The sequence below is a fragment of the Musa acuminata genome, chromosome BXJ2-8, assembly GCF_036884655.1.
Source record: "Musa acuminata AAA Group cultivar baxijiao chromosome BXJ2-8, Cavendish_Baxijiao_AAA, whole genome shotgun sequence".
NCBI lineage: Eukaryota > Viridiplantae > Streptophyta > Magnoliopsida > Zingiberales > Musaceae > Musa > Musa acuminata.
Window position 1 is genome coordinate 47,569,329 of NC_088345.1, and position 18,218 is coordinate 47,587,546.

Genomic DNA, 18,218 nt, shown 5'->3' on the forward strand with positions numbered 1-18,218 from the left:
TCGGTCACGGAGCAGCGAGCGAATCCGATGGGGAAGATGAGGGCGTGGTGGACCGTTCTGGTGGTGATCGTGGCGGCCGGCTCGGCGGTGGAAGCGTCCAAGTCGAAGACCAAGGCGTGCGACAAGGGTGGGAGTGCAGCGGCAGCGTCTACTGCTGCAACGAGACCGTCAGCGAGTACTTGCACGTGTACCGGTTCGAGAACCTCTTCAGCAAGCCCAACGCCCCCGTTGCCCACGCCGTCGGCTTCTGGGACTACCAGTCCTTCATCACCGCCGCCGCCCTCTACGAGCCCCTCGGCTTCGGCACCACCGGCGATAAGCAGACCAAGATGAAGGAGGTCGCCGCCTTCCTCGGCCACGTCGGCAGCAAGACCTCCTGTAAGCCAAAAAGAAATCCCATCCCTTTCTCCCTCCAATCCCTCCCTCCCTTCCGTTCGTTCATGCATCTAATCTAATTGCTGCCAATTGTCTCTTATTACCTTCTTATTGACGATGGAAATTGCATCACATAGAGAAGGGAAATCAAAAAATTGGATCAATGATACTCGATACTTATGCTAACAATTCGATCAAGTTCAGATCCTTGCCAATTGTCACAATCATATATCGAAGATGGTGACGAGGATAGTAATTATGATAAGACTCGGCTGAAGTCAGATGATGCCTCATGCAACAGTACTTGGTCAATACAGATCGGAACGTCGATCGAGGCGTATTAACATCCTGCCAAAGCTCAATTCTTCACGTCATGCCAACACAAAATCAGACGCTACCAGCTTGCCCCTGCGAGCGGGCAGCTCAGGAAGCAGTATGCTTCCTTATAAATATCCTCTCGTTCATTAGAAAGAGGAAGGAGAGACAGACACACAAAAATACTTCTTCATCTGAAACCCCCTCCACATCTGCTAACTTGATCGTCGGAGGGGTCGGGCCGAGGCGAAGCGTCCCCTCCGGACGCGCAGGCGAGGAGTTCCTGCCCGGTGGAGACGACTACACTGTCCCGATCGGACACCGCACCTGACCGCCTCAGCGGGCTCGAGGAATGTCCCAGGGAGATCCCCGTCGTCCGGACTCGAATCGAGCCACGTCGACCCCGAGACCACGGCTCAAAGTTGTTTCCCACGACAGATGGGTAGCGACTGATTGTCATGGACTCGTCATATAAAAACCTATAAAGACTATTTGAACTTATTCTTTTCTGCATGCTGGCTCATGATTCCTCAAATGTTTAGTAATCATTGTCGTTGCTGCCTATCCGTCCACATATTTCTTCACATACATGTATATCTGCCGAACATCTGTGTTGCAGGTGGGTATGCTGTTGCCACCGGTGGTCTGCTTGCATGGGGATTATGCTACACCCATGAAATGAGCCCAAGCCAAGACTACTGTGATCCAAACTACCTTTATCCTTGCGTCGAAGGGGTTGAATACTATGGACTTGGCGCCCTGCCTGTGTACTGGTATGTGAATGGTGTTTCAAGTTTGCATTGGTGTGAGGATGGTTGAAGTAAATTGAGTGCTTATGAACTTAACCGATGACTACCAGGAACTACAACTATGGACTTATTGGTGATGCTCTAAAGGTAGATCTGCTGAACCATCCAGAATACCTAGAGCAGAATGCTACCCTAGCTTTCCAAGCCGCCATCTGGAGGTGGATGACACCGATGAAGAAGAAGCAGCCTTCAGCCCATGATGTTTTTGTCGGAAACTGGAAGCTTTGAATGACACTTTATCGAAAAGGTTACCTGGCTTTGGGCTCACCACGAACATTTTGTATGGTGATATGGTTTGCGGCCAGGGCTACATCGATTCCATGAACAATATAATATCTCACTACCAGTATTACTTGGACTTGTGGGAGTAGGGCACCAATTCTCTGGAGACAATCTGGATTGTGCTGAACAGGTACCTTTCAATCCATCTTACAAAGCTGCCACATCCTAAGCCACCCCTGCATCTGTGAAGTATCAGGTGAATGACTGCCCCAGAAGATGGTTGGGTCAAATTAGTACTGAATTGTTTGTTCAAATGGCTCCACTGTTCTTTTATGTGGTGTAAGTGTGATTGTGTGTTGGGATCTATGGTAAAAGAACTTGTAAAGGATACCTATTTTTGGCTATGGAAACTATGATGTACTTGTGTTTTCAGAGTGATGGCTGATTTGGTGATTGCATACTGCAGTGCAATTGATTCAGTTCCTATTCTGCCCATAAACCTTCCAATAAGCTAAGCAACCCTGCAGAGGATGTCCTTTGTTTATTTCATTCTCCTTGATCTGCAACAGCACAAGTTCACATTAAAATACTTGCTGCAAGGTTAATTCAATGGAAGTTCTCTCTGAAGAAGAATCCCATTGTAAGTGCTGCAATAGTATCTAGCCTTTACAATTGTACATACTCGAAAACATACAAAGATTGATATCAACAAAATTAGGATACTTGAAACCAGAATAATGAACAAGGAACTCTTGTTCATGTCAATTTTACATATTCAGGAGGAATTGAACCTGGCCAAAAAAGCACTGAATACTTTCACCACAGCTCCAGCAGTCAAAACCCAGAACACAGCACCCAGTCCCACGAGGAATGAGATGAAAAGGATCCCGCCATTGCGGCCTCCCCTTCTTCCCGATGTGGCATGGTGCCCATCTGCGGTGGCGTTTGGACCATGAACTCCAACCTGCCCTGCTCTAAAACTCGATACTCGTTCAAATGCCCTGCTAATGAAGGTATTCTCTGATGCCAGCGCAGGACGGCTTGGTACTGAATCCAACAAGGTTGAGAGTGCAGAACTGAACCACGATTCTGAGGTGCTGTTTTGCTGTTGGACCATCTCCATATTGGATGATGTAGAAGCATATGCAGCACCTATGTATGAAGTAGCAAAAAATGAGAACTAGCACAAGCAAAATCTGTGTGGCTGAATGATTTGTAAGGTATGTATACTGGATCATGCAAATGCAAGATGTTTAAGCACCTGAAGCTGGTGATATCATGAAGACCTGGTTTGGGTCCGCATTTGAGGCACCGAAACCCTGATTATGTCCCCAAAGTTCAGTTGATACGTGGTATGACTCATCTAGTGCTTCATCACCACCAAAACCATCAAGGTATGAAATTGGTGCTGCAAGGCCCAGAGAGTCAAAATCATCAGAGAAAGCCACAGGGGCATCAAAATAGTCATAAGAATCATATAACTCGTTAGGGCCATCGATCTGGTCCCTGTTATTCAAATCGTTCCAACTCCACATGATGGATTCTGGGTCATTGAAATCTTTGATTTCTAAAAACTCCTCATCTGCCTGCTCTAGAATCTGTTGGGTGTTAGAGGTTAATGAAGTCATCTCAGGATCTTCAACAGGCTGAACACAAGCAGAATCTGGTTGTGTGACTTGAAACTTTGTGTCTGAAGTGCTCAGCTCATAACAAATGCCACTGTTCTCAAAAGAAGTAGCTTTCGTTAAGGATGGGCAAAAATTGTGCGTTCCAATTTCTGTTTCAACATTAACCTGCACCAAAGAGACAAGCCAATAAAGGTCAGCCAACTTTCGTTGCATTCTTTGCTTGAGGATAGAGGATCTAAGGAAAGATGGATCAGGAATGTGCTCTTATATTTCATTTATTTACAGTTCCAAATGAGTTCAGGAATGACACTCTATGCAACTGTGCGTGTGTTGCATGTCTACATGCTTGCAGTATGCGTGGAGCATGAGACGTGTGAGTGAATAATGTGTATGCTTGTCAACTCTTGTGTTGGGTCCATGTGCATTGATGTTGCTACATTTGTTTTCACATTTGGACATCAGTAATCTAAAATTGTTACTGCAAACCAGATTGTGGAATGAGCAAAAAAGCATGGAATACAGCAATACCTCTGAAACATATGCGGAATGTTCTGAATACTGGCCAACCATGTTCTGCTCATTAGACAATTCTAGCAAAATATCCTCTAACTCATCCACTAGTTGATTGCTCCCAGCATCGCATGATGTGCCAGCAGAGACCAGATCATGGAGAGGCTCGATTGTTGGTACTTCAGTGTTCCACGGATTCGTTGGTAATTCACTGTTATCCTGGCTCCTGAAGATCTCATCCACTACATCATCATCCCACTCCTCTTCCCTGAAGGGTGCTCCATACTGCTCCCCATTCTTAGGACCAGGACCACTCTTCCTGAACACCTTGTAGAGAGCATAGCAATCCTGCAAAGGATGACAGATAATGATGAAAAATTGATAACAAAAGATGGAGAACCATCAAAACTATGAAACAAAGAGAAGATATAGATGTGTTGGATGCTATAATCAGAGTTGATCCTTTCCAGCGATGACTTGCCTGCACATTGTTGCAGCTTAAAAACACCTGCTCATCCAAGGTGTACTCATGCATCACCCAGTTGGTGCGTTCTCCCTTGGGCGCGCGTCCATGGTAGTAGACAAGTGTTTTCTTGTTCCCCATAGCCTTGGAGTTCTGAGAGATGGTCCGGTCCTTTCCGGTAGTCTTCCAGTAGCCACATTTGGTGGCCCGATTCGATCTCGACCCATTTGGATACTTCCTATCCCTCGGGCTGAAGAAATACCACTGCTTATCGCCACTCTTCAACTCTGATTTGTCTGCAGATACCACGAGAAGCCACAGTTGTAAATTTGAGTCAGCAAAGAAAGAGGGAATAAAACGCTAAAAGGCGACAACTTTAGAGTGTTCTAACGTAGCAATTCTTGTTTGATTTGGAGGTGAAGTTGAAGCAATCTATATTGTTTTGACTTCAGATGTTTAGGCAATCAATCAACCAAGGAGAGAACCTAAGCTGCACAAAATTGAGCACCTTCACATAATAGCAGAGATAACAAGATTAGAATCCAATGAACTGTCTAAACGAATTAGATCAATTGAAATGGGTGAAAATTTGCGTTCAGGATTCCAGGTTAATCCGGCAAGAACAAGAGGAGAACAACTGAGAAGCGGTATCTAGTGATCAACCACAAGATTCAAATGCGAAGGAAGAGAACAAGGAGGAGCTGCGGCTCAACAACCAAGGGAGATGCCGAATCATACCAGGGAGTTCCCATGGCTCCCACTTGTAGACGTCGACGTCGCCGATCATGGCGAGCCTGAAGCGGCGTCCGCAGATCTTGCGCTTGAGATAGTAGAGGACAATCTCCTCGTCGGTGGGGTGGAACCGGAACCCCGGCGGCCACCAGTTGGAGTTCCCCGGCCATGCCCCTGCCGCCGACCCCGGAGAGCAGCGATCGTCGACGGCCGCTTCAACTCCGCCACTGCGACCAACGCAGTCCTTCGCCACACCCATACCTACAGCCTATTCGGCCGGTCAACGGCAGCGGCAGCAGCAGCAGATAGAGAAGATAAGAGGGGGAACATAGACGAATCGCTTACGGCAGTCTACCCACTCGACGTGTTCCGCTTTAAGGAGGAAGAAGTCGACAAAAGGAGGATCCTCTCCAACAATATATTTAAATAAAACCATTCGGTCTAATAATCTTAACCGTTCATTCACGAGCCGACGACTGTCTCCGACAATGAACGGTTCTGATTGAAGTCAAACACAAGGTAAGAATTGGAGGGGATCGGCGCCCAACTTATTGACCGGTCCTCTCCATGACTCTTTTAATGTCCCCTCCGTTACCAACACCCACAAACTTTACTCTCTCGACCTTGATCCTAAATGTGGGGCCCATGCCACAGTGAGATGGATCTCCGGTACATGTCGGGTGTGCTCTAAGATATGGTGTTAGAAGGGAGAACACGGCTCTAGTAACTCAGACTTATATCACGAATCTCATTATATATACATATATATATAAATATATATATATATATATATAGGATTATGTTGCGTAGATGAATTGAAATCATATTAGCATGGACAATTATTTCCTCGTGACGCGTCACGTGGGTGAGACGGGTGAGGGCGCAGTGGGCATAAAAAAACAGTGGGAATCATGTGAAGAGAGAAGCTGGTTTCACACTTGTTCGCACCAATCTGTAACTGACACGTGGACAGACTCTCCCGGGAACATCGAGGAAGCACCGGAGGTAATTCCGTGATTCCCACCACCCTTATGTCACGGAGTGACGCTTCCTTTTCCTTCGTCTCCAATGTAGCGCGTGTGATTGTTCGATGAGGACGGTGTTGATGGGAGAAACTTCGCCGCAGCTGCCTTCCCTTTGAATGTGTGTTGATTGTTCTTCCGTATGGACATTATTATACATTTGTCCTGCAGCACAGATCAGATTAGTATACGTAGAATAATATTCAAAACAGAGTTACTTATGTGTGAAGTTAAAATTTAATTATTCGAGTTAGACACTTATTCAAAGTCAATCGAGGTTCTTCATCTTTTATCTTGAAATAATGATGATCGTTTTATTTATGTTCACTTTTAAACTACTTCAAGACCTATAAAATTATATTAGAGTATTTTGGATAAGATCTTTATGTAACTTAAGTGGGATTCAAAGGATTCGGTTAGGCATTTTAGTAGAAAAAGATATTTTCTCCTAGAACGCACGTGAAGAGCTCTTTTATAATAAGCTTTGAAATGTCTTTGCTCAGTAAATGTTTGTTGGTTATAAAGAATGTGGTGTGTTTCTTTTGGATTTAATTGAGATTGTGGTGTGTCAAACTTGGGACATGATAATATCGGACGTATTCAATTTGTCTTAATCAAAGGGGGAGCCTTCTACCTAGGGTGGAAAGGGTGTTGGTACTCAACCCCTTTACTGTGGTGATCCCTCCACCTTGGGTTAGCCTCGAGGGAGTCAGGTTTTCCTGACTTTTATGTCTAGGGCAAGTCTCACTTTAGGTGGATTGAGGTTTTTCGACCTGACATGTGCCTTTAAGGACTCTCTTTAAGTAGAATGAGTTTTTTTCTAACTCACACACATCGGACACATTTTGTCTTGTGTCTCCTATCGTAGTGGGTTTCTTTTTACACGAGTTGAGTTTTTCAACTTATATACCTCCAACATATTTTATCTTTGCCTCTATCATGGTAGATTTTTTTCAATGTAGGTTAGGTTTTGTCGACTCACATATCTTAAACACTTTTTGCCTTATGCCTTATACTGTGACAAGTTTCTTCCTATATGGGTTGGGATTTTTTGACTCACGCACCTTAGGTATATTTTGTCATATGCCTCCCACTATAACAGATTTCTTCCTACACGGGTCGGGATTTGCCAACTCATATGCCTTGGGTACATTTTGCCTTATGTCTCCAGCCATGGTGAGATTCTTCCTGTATAGGTTAAGTTTTGTTAACTCATACGTCCTGAGTACATTCTACCTTATGCCTCTTACCTTGACGAATTTCTTCCTATATGGGTCAGGTTCCATCGGCTCAGGTGCCTCAAACACATTTTGTCTTATGACTCTTGTCATGACGGGTTTCTTCCAAGGTGATCGTCACACATCGATCACCTTTATACTTTTCAATATACGCCTTCATCAATTAGCATCTCTTTATATTCAAAACAAAGGGATATTTATCTTCAATATGGAAAGAGAGAGATCGATCTCCTCCCTATAAATTCTCCTTAGCCATGGGAGTGAGGCTCATTCTCTCATTTGAGCTGCTGTGGTCTTCCTTAAGAGCTTCTTCTTCTTAGCCTTGGCTCATTTCTTCAAGGTGAGTTAGTTCTTGGTCATCTTTTTAAGGCGAGTCAGTTCCCAGGTGTCTCATCCTTTATGCACGTCGACTCTCCAGTACCTTGGCCATCCAGTATCTCGATCCTGAAGAATTTATTTCACCTTTGCGGACTGGGATATCTTTCCATTATCACATAAACTCCTTATAATCTTATAGCCACTGAATGGTTAAAGAGGTTGTTACTCCATCCTTAGACAACCCAGGAGTTGAGGAAGTTTGACCTCTTCTTCGTTAAGAGAGTCGATCCCAGTGAACCCAATGATTATTTGGGATTTAGAATCCATAGAAGGCACATATGATAGGGACTCAATGATAAGCATATAACTCCTAGACTACATCCATACCAGGTATTATATTTCAACTGAGTTTGAGCTACCAGTCCCTCGGCCCAATCACCATTCATATGATCCAATATTTAGATTCCTTTATTTGTTTTCTAACACTCTAGAGGTAGGACTTTGCTTTCCCATTCATCTAGTGATTGCGTCTTATCTCTAACAGTGGAGGATATCGTCCTCATAGATGGTGCCCAACTCATTATGTTATTCGGTAGTGTTCACTAGAAAGTGTTGTCATGCTAGTATTATCCTGATCTACAATTTTTTTGCTGCTTGCTTTTGACTATGCAAGATAAAAAAAAAAAAAAACTATTACATAGTTGCTCGAGAGTGCTTTAAGGTTAGTGGTATCCCTTCCAACAATAAAGGCTGGAAGGAGAATTTATAGCTCATAGATAAAGGTAGGGATCGAGGGTTCAGCCTTGCTCGGTCTGCATGCTCTATAAATAATATACTTTCCTTTCTATCTAATAAGAAGATGGATCAAGTGCTTCTATTAGAGATATACTCTATTCTTTCGAGACTATTAGGAAGATAGATGAGGACTAGTCGATCGACATGGGTCTTGACTCGGCTACTTAGGGTATAGATCTTTTTGCATGCACAACACCACCACCCCCCCGAGATATTAAATATGAGGAATGATTAACTAAAAGACCTACAATATAAGTGATCGTTAAGTTTGCAATATCATGCTTGATGATGCTTGACTCGCTAGGCTGATGTGAAGATTTATCAAGAGTGTCATTTTTTTTATAGCATAGGATCTTGTTCATTTAGCTTGGCTCTTTCCCGATCATAGTTATATTGTGCATATCTATAGTTCGGGTTGATAGTATCTCAATTAGTAGTCAACCATCTTTCGCAACCCGAGCTGATGCTAATTTAGCTAGCACATCGGCCTAAGCATTCTCTTCATGGGGAACCTACAATACATTAAATTGGGAGAAGTTGTGGGTTAAATTTTGCACCTCGGCATGATACTTTACCATGATTGTATCTTAGGCCTCGTAGTTCTTGTTTACTTGATTCATGATTAGTTGTGAATCATTTAACATTATCATATCCTAGACTTGAAGCTTTCGAGCAAGTTAAAGCCTTAAGAGAAGTGTCTCATACTCGGCTTCATTGTTGGAGGTTTTGAACCCAAACCAAAGAGCTTGGTTATACACTTTATCTATTCGAGCCTTTCAAGATGAGTCTAGTGTTGCCTCCATCCGAGGTGGTGGAACCATCCACGAATAGTGTCTATGTAAGTAGAGTGTCTTGATTGATCTCGAACGAAGGAGTTAGTTTTAAGATAAAGTTTATCAATGTTTGGGCCTTTATGATAGTCATCAAGATTTATCGGATGTTGAACTCTCCCAACTTTACTGACCACTTCAGCAACTGGCTGGACATCGAATCGAGATAGATCCTACCTAAGAGGTTGGTCGGTGATCACCTATAAAGCATGTGCTTAAAAATATGGGTAGAGCTTCCTTGCTACCAAGACTAACAGCAAATGCGAACTTCTTAATAAGGGGGTACCACTCCTTGGGTCCATTTAGAATATGATTGACATAGTAGATGTCTTTAAACTCCTACATTATGTTGTACCAATATTGAATTAACAATTAGGTTAGTGGCACCGAGGTAGAGACTTATGGTTTCATCCAAGATAGAATAAGTGAGCTACAACAACTTGACAAGGTGTTGATCTATTGAAAACCTTTCGGGTTCTTTAATAACTAAAAGAAAGATAGACACCTATCATAGAATTAAGATAAGAATTGACTAAGTACTACTAGCTTACCTATTATCTATTTAATCTCTTTTACTAACCGAGATGGGTGCATCTCTAATATAGATCGTACATTCATATGATTTGCATGTATTCCTCTTTAATTCATGATGAACCTAAGGAACTTCCCCGAATTATCTTCGAAGATGCATTTTGTTGAATTGAGGTACATGTTAAACTTTTTTAGAACTTAAAAAGTCTCATCCAAATCCGTCAAATATGAGTTGGCCGTCTTGCTCTTCCCTATCATGTCATCCACATAAACCTTCACATTTCTCTCGATTTGATACTTGAACATTTTGTTTACTGTCATTTGGTATGTTGTTCTCAAGTTTTTTAACTTGAAGGGAATGATCTGGTAGCAATATGTGCCTTGATCCATGATAAAGGAGGCATGTTTTTTTTATCTTCTAGCACTATTTTTTATTTAGTTTTACCTTAAGAATGCATCCATAAATGTAAATAGCTTGTGACCCGAGAAAACATTAACCAACTAGTCAATATGAGAAAGAAGGTAATTATCTTTTGGACATGCTTTATTTAGAAATATATAGTCAACACACATTATTTAGTTTCCATTAGATTTTTTAATGAGTGTAACGTTGTCAAGTTATTAGGCCTACTACACCTCAATAATGAACCCTACTCCTAACATTTAATCTATCTCCTCACTAATTATTTATTTTGCGATCAAGAACAAACTCACGAGACCTTTACTTGACCAGTTGTACTTTGGGAGAAGTGTTTAAGTGACGTTGAGCTATGTTGGAGTCGATTCTCGGTATGTCTCTTAGCGACCACACGAACACCTAGGTATTCTCTCGGAGAAAGTTGATAAGCTACACCTCTCCTTGAGAAGGGTCACCTAAACCTTGATGATTCAGTTGGGTCTTACTTTATCTAGGGATACTTTAATTAATAGCTTCATTGACTTAAGATGTGGGATGGACTTAGCAAAGTCTCCAGGGTCTATAGGTGGTTACTCGAGTCGAGCTGTATTCGGTATGGAGACCATTATTAGGTAGCACTAATGCGACTCCTTTAAGTTGCTTCTTAACTCTCTGATGTAAGCCCTTATTGGGAACTTTATCACTATGTGGTAAGTTAACATCGCCATCCTCAATATATTCAATGTGAATCAGCTCTATGATCACGTTGTACATCAAGGGAATATCTATTATCATAAATTTAATCAATATTCTTTTGGAGTATGGCTCGTCTCCGAATATGATATGTAGGTTTATAGTCCCGGGAAGAGAGATAGAATCATTAGTAAACCTTGTCATCAAAAAAGTCATTAAGGTAAGGTCATTAGTTGATAACCCAAGTTTTTGAAAAGTATCAAAGTAAATGATATTGACATAACTACCTGTGTCAATCATGATCCACTTCACTTGGACGTTAATAATCTTTATAAAGACTACCAAGACATTTTCATGATTCTCTATCTCTTTCTCATTGAAAGTTATTACTGGGTCACTCTCCATCCTTGGGCACTTTTTAATAGTAGTTCGTGTATAAGTCTTACAACCCGAGGAGCTCTCCCGGCTTCTGAGGTTGAGGTGAGGGTTCCCAATGCTTTTGAACAAACTGCTTAAGGTGCCCTTATCATATGAGCTCTTTAATATACTTTTTCAAATTACAACATTTTCTAGTGTTGTGGCTATAATCTTGATAGAACCGATAGTACTTAAACTTATCTCTTTTCGATAACAAGGTCTTTATTGGATGAGAGTCTCTTAAAAGCTCATTTTTGTTTATTTATAGAAAAACTTTAGTTCAAGTCATAAATAGATGGGTTAGCTTGGGCCATGGGCAAAGTAACTCAAGTCATTCATTTCTTCTCTACTATAATGACCTCGGGGTTGGGGTAAATTGTGGCTATTTCTACTTTGACCTCTTGCATGACTCCTCATGCTTGCTCAAGACCATTACCTCAATGATAATGTATTAATTAACCTTTTAAAGTGTCTTAAATACAATTATCATAGCCTCTTTATCGATGACCAAAAGAGGCAAAAGGGCTTGAGCCCTATCATGAAGGTCTGAATTATGAGTGATGGATGAGCATATACTATATCTCGGATCTCATTTGTGAACCGAGGATAAAGTCTATAAGAATTTCTTCCTTCCATTTCTTAAGTTTAAAAAGTAATTATTGTTGGAAGTTGAGGGCATACATTTCTAAGGAAGTAAAATTTGAACTCCCTCGCCAATTGGGCAAAAGAGCAGATGGAAAGCGACTTCAAGCAAGTATATCATTCTCATGTCAAGCATTTAACATGGTTGGGAATGCGTGACACATTAGGGTATCTAAGATGTCATATAATGACATCTAGATATGAAATGCTACAATGTACTTTATCGAGTCAACGCTACTATTGAATGCTTCCAAAGATATGAGTCGAAGTTCGCTGGAATTGGTTCATCCTGTATTTTTTAAGTGAATAGGGACCGACCTAAAATGGGATCGTCTAGCGCCTTCTTTTTTATTGTTGTAACTCTCATCATATCTCCTCCAAACGTCAATCCATCTACCATAGTTGGATCTATAAAGAATCCTTCATCGAGTCTATTGATTGGATCTCATATTCAGGTGGGGGTAAAGTGAGAGTGGTATAGTTCACTAAATTCTATGATCACGGACTAAAGTGCCCCCTCGGTCGATGGTTCGACAAGCCTCAAGCATTCCTAAGATGTCGGTATCGCGAGGTTAGAGAATCTTTATGCGTACCGATGGTGGTCGAGCTAGGGAGTGTGATTGAATTGGTGGTATCACTTATTGAACTAGTTGAGGCAAAAATAGAGCAATAAACTATATCATACCTATTAACATCTATACTTGTTGAATAAGATTTAAAAACATCTCAGTAAGAACAAGGAGGTGGCCCGAGGCCATCCCTGGGGGTAAGAGACTTAGGTCATTAAATAGGCGCCAGTATTGACGTTGGAGTTTGCATCGAGGTGAATGAACTAATGTACGAAAAGGACGACTATTGCTTCTCTTGAATGAAAGTACTATGGGTTGGGAGCAAAGTCTTTTTACTCGAGTGTTCATTGAGAGAATCAATGAATGAGTATTCTTGTGATATTGGATTCTTCTTTTACTATAAAAAATATTACGGAAAGATATCATTGATGTATGGGTCAGCCCGACGTGGTTTAGACCCGTGTGCAAAGAATTGTCTAAGGTGCCTCCGAGATAGAAACGTCAAGTTTCTAAGGAGGTTATTCGAGGTAATTTTGAGGTACAATTCCAAGCTCTTGAGAAGGTCATCTAAGGTGTCATCGAGGTGAAATCTTTGAGCTTTCGAGGAGGTCGTTCGAGGTGCCACCTACATGAAGACCGAGGTCAGGAGAGATTTCTCGATTCAATATATCTAATGCCTAAGTTAGTAACCTAACTATGTTAAAAATGAGCTTTTATACCTTGTAGTGAAAAGATAATATATTTTATAAAATATTCTTCGAGAGATAACTTTTAATCGTATTTAACAACATTTTGATCTCTTTTTCACGTAGGCGATAAGGGCGGAGACCAACTATAATTATTTGTCTTGGACCGATATCCATGTGGGCAGATCATTGAGAGGCAGCTTTTGCCTCATTCTTATAGACTGGATGTCACATGCTGAGTACATGTTGAATATTGATTGGTTAATAATATTCTTCCTACAATTGAAAGAAATATTATTAATTGCTTAACGACGTCCTTTAATATTTAAGCTAGTGAGCGTTGTATCATTAGAGAGTTAATTTCAAGAGCTTGAAAATAAATCGATATAGGGTGAATAAGCCAATATAAAGATATGTCAATGTGATAGGGAATATTCCCATACCAATCATAGTTCGCTAACTAGCAGCTACCAAAGAACTGATGTGGAAAACAATGAGGTATCTTCCTAACATAGAAGATGATTGGGCTGGCAACTGGCACCCCCTCAATCATCCTCCGCTAGTGTGGTGCCACAAGGGGGCGTATGACTCGGTATCGCACTACGGAAGATTGTACTAGTTGACTCGCACTGCAAGAGGCCATATTGAGTAGTTGTCCACATGAAGGGGTCAAGTTGAGAACCCTCACCTGACATTGGCCTATTGTCCAGGGTGCCGGAGAGGTTGAGCTCACTAAAGCCCCCATCTTGGGACAAACTCGAAAATTCAGAGATCACCTTAGAGCAATCCTCGTTAGCCTCTATTCAACTCTCGTCTCTCATCTTGCCTTCGGGAGGATCTTCTAAGATGATTCTACGCCTTCGAGATAGGACCAAACCGTATCGATTCTCAATCCACGACGTCAAATTGTTAACACGATGCTAGAGGATTAACAGACATACTAAAATATATATTCCTACATTAGAATGGATCAAATATTTACTTGAATATATTTATATATGGATTAATATTAATCTCAGCTTAATGCCCAACCGAACCCCACAACTGCACTCAAGCAGCAAATAACATATATTTTCATAACAGAAAATTCCTCTGCCTATTTACTTCAAAACTGATCTCATCGGCACGAATTAACCCCTCACAATATTTGCTACATTATAGGTCGAACACGTGGCAGGTATGATTAAATCCCAGCCATTAAATCCGCCCACGGCAACACATGAAGTCTAAGACACGACTTCCGTTGATCACCTTCCTTGCATCCGTGCGACCTGCGCAAACAGCTCGTTGGCCATTGCCGTGCTCGAGTTCTCCAAAAATCGGCCCGCCATCGGAGTCGTCGCCTCCTCCTCTGGAGCTGCCTCGTTGCAATCCCTCTGTGAACTCTCCGCCACCACACTGCTATTCTTTGACTCGGTGACGTTCGCTGCCTGCTGAGGCGGAGGCTCGGGAGGACTCGCCTCCTGCAATCGGAGAGCGTACTCGAGATTCCACAGCACGTCGCCCATGGACGGCCGGTCAACCCCGTGCTCCGCCAGGCACTTCCCCGCGGCCTCCACGAACTTGTTGAGGGAGTCATTGTTGATGGTGCCGGCGATGTTGGGGTCGATGATCTTCTCGATCAGGCCTTTCCGCTTCCACTGCATCACCCACTCCGCCAGGTTGACTTGCTCCTGCGGCAGTGCCGGGTTGATGTCTGGCCGCGCGCAGAGGGCCTCGAGCAGTACCACCCGAAGGAGTACACGTCCGACTTGTCCGTCAATTGCTGGCACCAGAAGTACTCGGGGTCGAGGTAGCCGAAGCTGCCCTTGAAGGCAGTGCTGACGTGCGTCTGGTTCATCCCCGGCGCGTTGTTGGAGAGGTCGAAGTCGGACACCTTGGCGATGAAGTTATCGTCGAGGAGGATGTTGGTGGTCTTGACGTCACGGTGAATGATCCCCTGCGCGGTGCCGGTGTGGAGGTAGTGCAACCCGCGTGCGACCCCAATGCATATCTCTAGCCGCTGCTTCCATGAAGCGACGACAGGTCGTGCCCGTAGATGCGATACTTGAATGGCCCATTCGCCATGTACTCGTACACCAGGATCATCTCCGAGTTATCGTCGCAGTACCCGATCAGCGACACTAGGTGACGGTGGCGCAGCTTGGATAACATCTGGATCTCGGTCTGGAACTCGTTGATACCCTGCTCCGACTGCGGGTTCCCCCGCTTGACCACCACCTTGGTGCCGTCCTCCAGCTCGCCGAGGTACACATTCCCCAACCCACCCACGTCGTCCACCGTGTTCTGGTTGAAGTTCTTCATCGCTGCCTGCAACTCCTAAAGGGAGAGGTACCGGCCAAGCTCCATCGTCGAGGAGGTGTAGCCGCTCGTGTGCGAGCCATGGCCAGACTTGCTGGTCATGAAGCTGGTGTTGGTCGTGTGCACGGGGAGGAGCCACGACGAGAAGCTATTTCGCCTCTCGCAGTCTTTGGGTCTCTTGTGCCACTTCATCACCATGGCGCCAAGGCCCGCGAAGGCGCCAAACATCATGGCGAACCCAACGGCAGCAACCACGCGCTTCGAGCTGCTGCCATCGCCGGCCCTTGAGCCATAGACCCTGAACTCGCCGTCCGAGCTGCTGCCATCACCGGCCCTTGAGCCATCGACCCTGAACTCGCCGTCCAGGCTCCCCACCGAGTTGCTCATCTTTAGATCTCCACGTCATTGAGCAACGCATCGATTCTATCGGTGTTCTCCTTCATGGGACCGATCTGGACGGTGATTCGGCCCGTGGCCACCGAGGCGTTGAACACCAAGTCTTTGTAGCAAGGCATGGCGAGGCCGAAGGTGACGATGGAGAGGTCGAGACCTGAGATGGCCATCAGCCCGTTGATATACATGTTGAAGTAGAGGTCGTTGAGCGACTAGCTGATGATGTCGCTAAAGTGCAACCGGATGAAGTAGCCGAACGAGCTGTCGACATCAAAGGACCACGTCACATTGAAGTTGGGGCTCTCCACGCCTGCGTCGGCCATTTTCACGACGGTGGCGTAAATGAAGTTGGGCGCGACCAGGGGCGAGGTTCCTTCCGGGTATTTGATGATTCTGGGGGACACGAAGGCGTTCTTGGCGGCGGACCTCGACTGCAGGAAGGGCCCATCCTGCTCCCACCCACGCCCGAGAGCGTCGTTTGCGAGGGTGATGACCGGCCCGCCCACGTTGATCCGGTAGGCCACCTGGTTGGCGTAGAGCGAGAGGCCGGCGGCCTCCCCGACAGGCGAGACCGTGGAGGCCGTGTCAGGCATGAAAACATCGGGGGCGGAGACGACCTCGACGCCGTCGACGAAGGCGACAGAGTTGCGGAGCGGGTAGAAGTGGATGGTGAGGCGTGGGGAGGTAGTGTTGATGAGGTACTCCTTGAGCACCCACTTGGAGGGGTCGTCGACGATGAAGATGTGGAGACGAGGTCGTCAGTGTTAACGGAGAAGACGACGCTGGTGAGGTCGAAGTCGGTTTCAACGAGAAAGAAGTAGCGCCTGATCTCCACTGCCAACCGGGACGAGCGAGGGTGAAGCTGTAGGCAACATCCTTGTGGAAGACCCTGGAGAAGAGGTAGAGCGGGGAGGGGATGTCGGGTGCGTCGGAAACGGAGGCACGGACATCATCGACAACGGAGAGGAAATGGGCGGACTGGGCGTCGATCTTGAACGAGCGACCGTCGGGCATGGTGACCGTGGAGGTGGCACCGCAGTCGATCAGGAAGTTGTCAGCGGGGCTGAAGGATGTTGGGCAGAGGTGGACGTCGCCAAGGCCAAGCAGAGGAGGAGGAGCCGATTCATTCTTATCGGAATGATGGCCATCTCAAGCTCTTTTTCTCCATCTACTCCTCCCGGTCAAGCATGTAGGTTGCCTTTCCGATCCCAAAAGGAGGCTCTGGGAAGGTGGAAGAATGAGAGGCGTAGGAGGGAGCAATGGACATAATATACTTGTAATGCGGCCTCTGCATCTGCTCCATGGTCAGCGAGATTTAGAGCTTCAGGGTAAATATGGAGGGTCGAAGACCGGGTCAAGCTGCAGAGAACAACCTGATGCAGTAGTCTCTTCCCCTCTCAATTCCTCTTCTTCTTCCTCCTCCCTTCTAGCAGTTCCTCCTCCCTTGTTGCAGTCAAAATATTAAATCAACAAAATTAATTGATACTTTCAACAAATCTGGATACCATTCATTTGCATGAAAGGTAGTTCATTCATAGTAATGGAATCTGAATTCAAAGGCAATAAAGACTAGTTTGATGACTGCATCTCAATATTGACACTTAAGCTAATGAGACCTAAAAATGAAGAGGATACTTGATTTGCAACCTTGTTGGGTGATGGAATCTTTGGAAGAGTTTTCCTGAACAGTATAATGATTCTAGAATTAGCATTGTTAAATTTCAAGTACAGGACATGCTCTGAGCACTAATAATTGTCAACTTTGATTTGCTTCTCCTTGCTAAAATAAATATGAAGATCACAAGAAAGTATCAAGGTTTCCTGACCTGATTATTAGGCTTGGATTTAATTCTGATAAAGATGTGCAGAACAATGTTAGCATGCATAATGTTGCTTGATGTAACCATCATCATAATGATGAAAATATCAAATAATTGAGATAGATGTTTCTTTTAGGTAAAGAAGTATGCAAACTTCCTGTCAAGTCATGGCAATGTTTTGCAGTACATCTCTGCATGTAAAATTCTGAAGGTTTTGGATTACAAAAGAAGTAAAATTCATATCACAACTTCATTATCATGGGCTACTAATTAATGATGAACAAGAAAATGTTTTGCAGTTCTGTAAATTCTAAAGAAACATGTCATGACTAACTCGGTCATAGCTTGTCTATGGTATTTTTAGATCACAAGGGAGATGTAAAGAATAATTCAAGATAAGATTCAGCAAAGAAGCCATGAATATTTTCACAAGTTTGTTTGAGGACCTCAATTTAGCTATGTTTTTGACATAATTGATCCTATTATGTTTATAACTACAGCTTCATCAAAAT

General features: G+C 43.9%; 1 protein-coding gene and 2 pseudogenes across 1 annotated transcript; 1 reads left to right on the forward strand and 2 right to left on the reverse strand.

Annotated features, from left to right (window-relative positions):
• The first annotated feature begins 27 nt into the window (after positions 1-27).
• On the forward strand, positions 28-2,200 carry LOC103996536 (chitinase-like protein 1; annotated as a pseudogene).
• A 96-nt stretch (positions 2,201-2,296) lies between these two features.
• LOC135619810 (NAC domain-containing protein 17-like) lies at positions 2,297-5,415 on the reverse strand. Its single transcript, XM_065122163.1, has 5 exons — positions 5,061-5,415; positions 4,341-4,618; positions 3,878-4,207; positions 2,983-3,514; positions 2,297-2,873 (listed from the first exon to the last, which is right to left on the reverse strand). The coding sequence occupies exons 1-5, from the start codon at positions 5,311-5,313 to the stop codon at positions 2,497-2,499; spliced, it is 1,770 nt and encodes a 589-aa protein (XP_064978235.1). The 5' UTR covers positions 5,314-5,415; the 3' UTR covers positions 2,297-2,496.
• Positions 5,416-14,206: 8,791 nt separating this feature from the next.
• Positions 14,207-17,313, reverse strand: LOC103996535 (probable receptor-like protein kinase At4g39110; annotated as a pseudogene).
• Between the last annotated feature and the right edge of the window lie 905 nt (positions 17,314-18,218).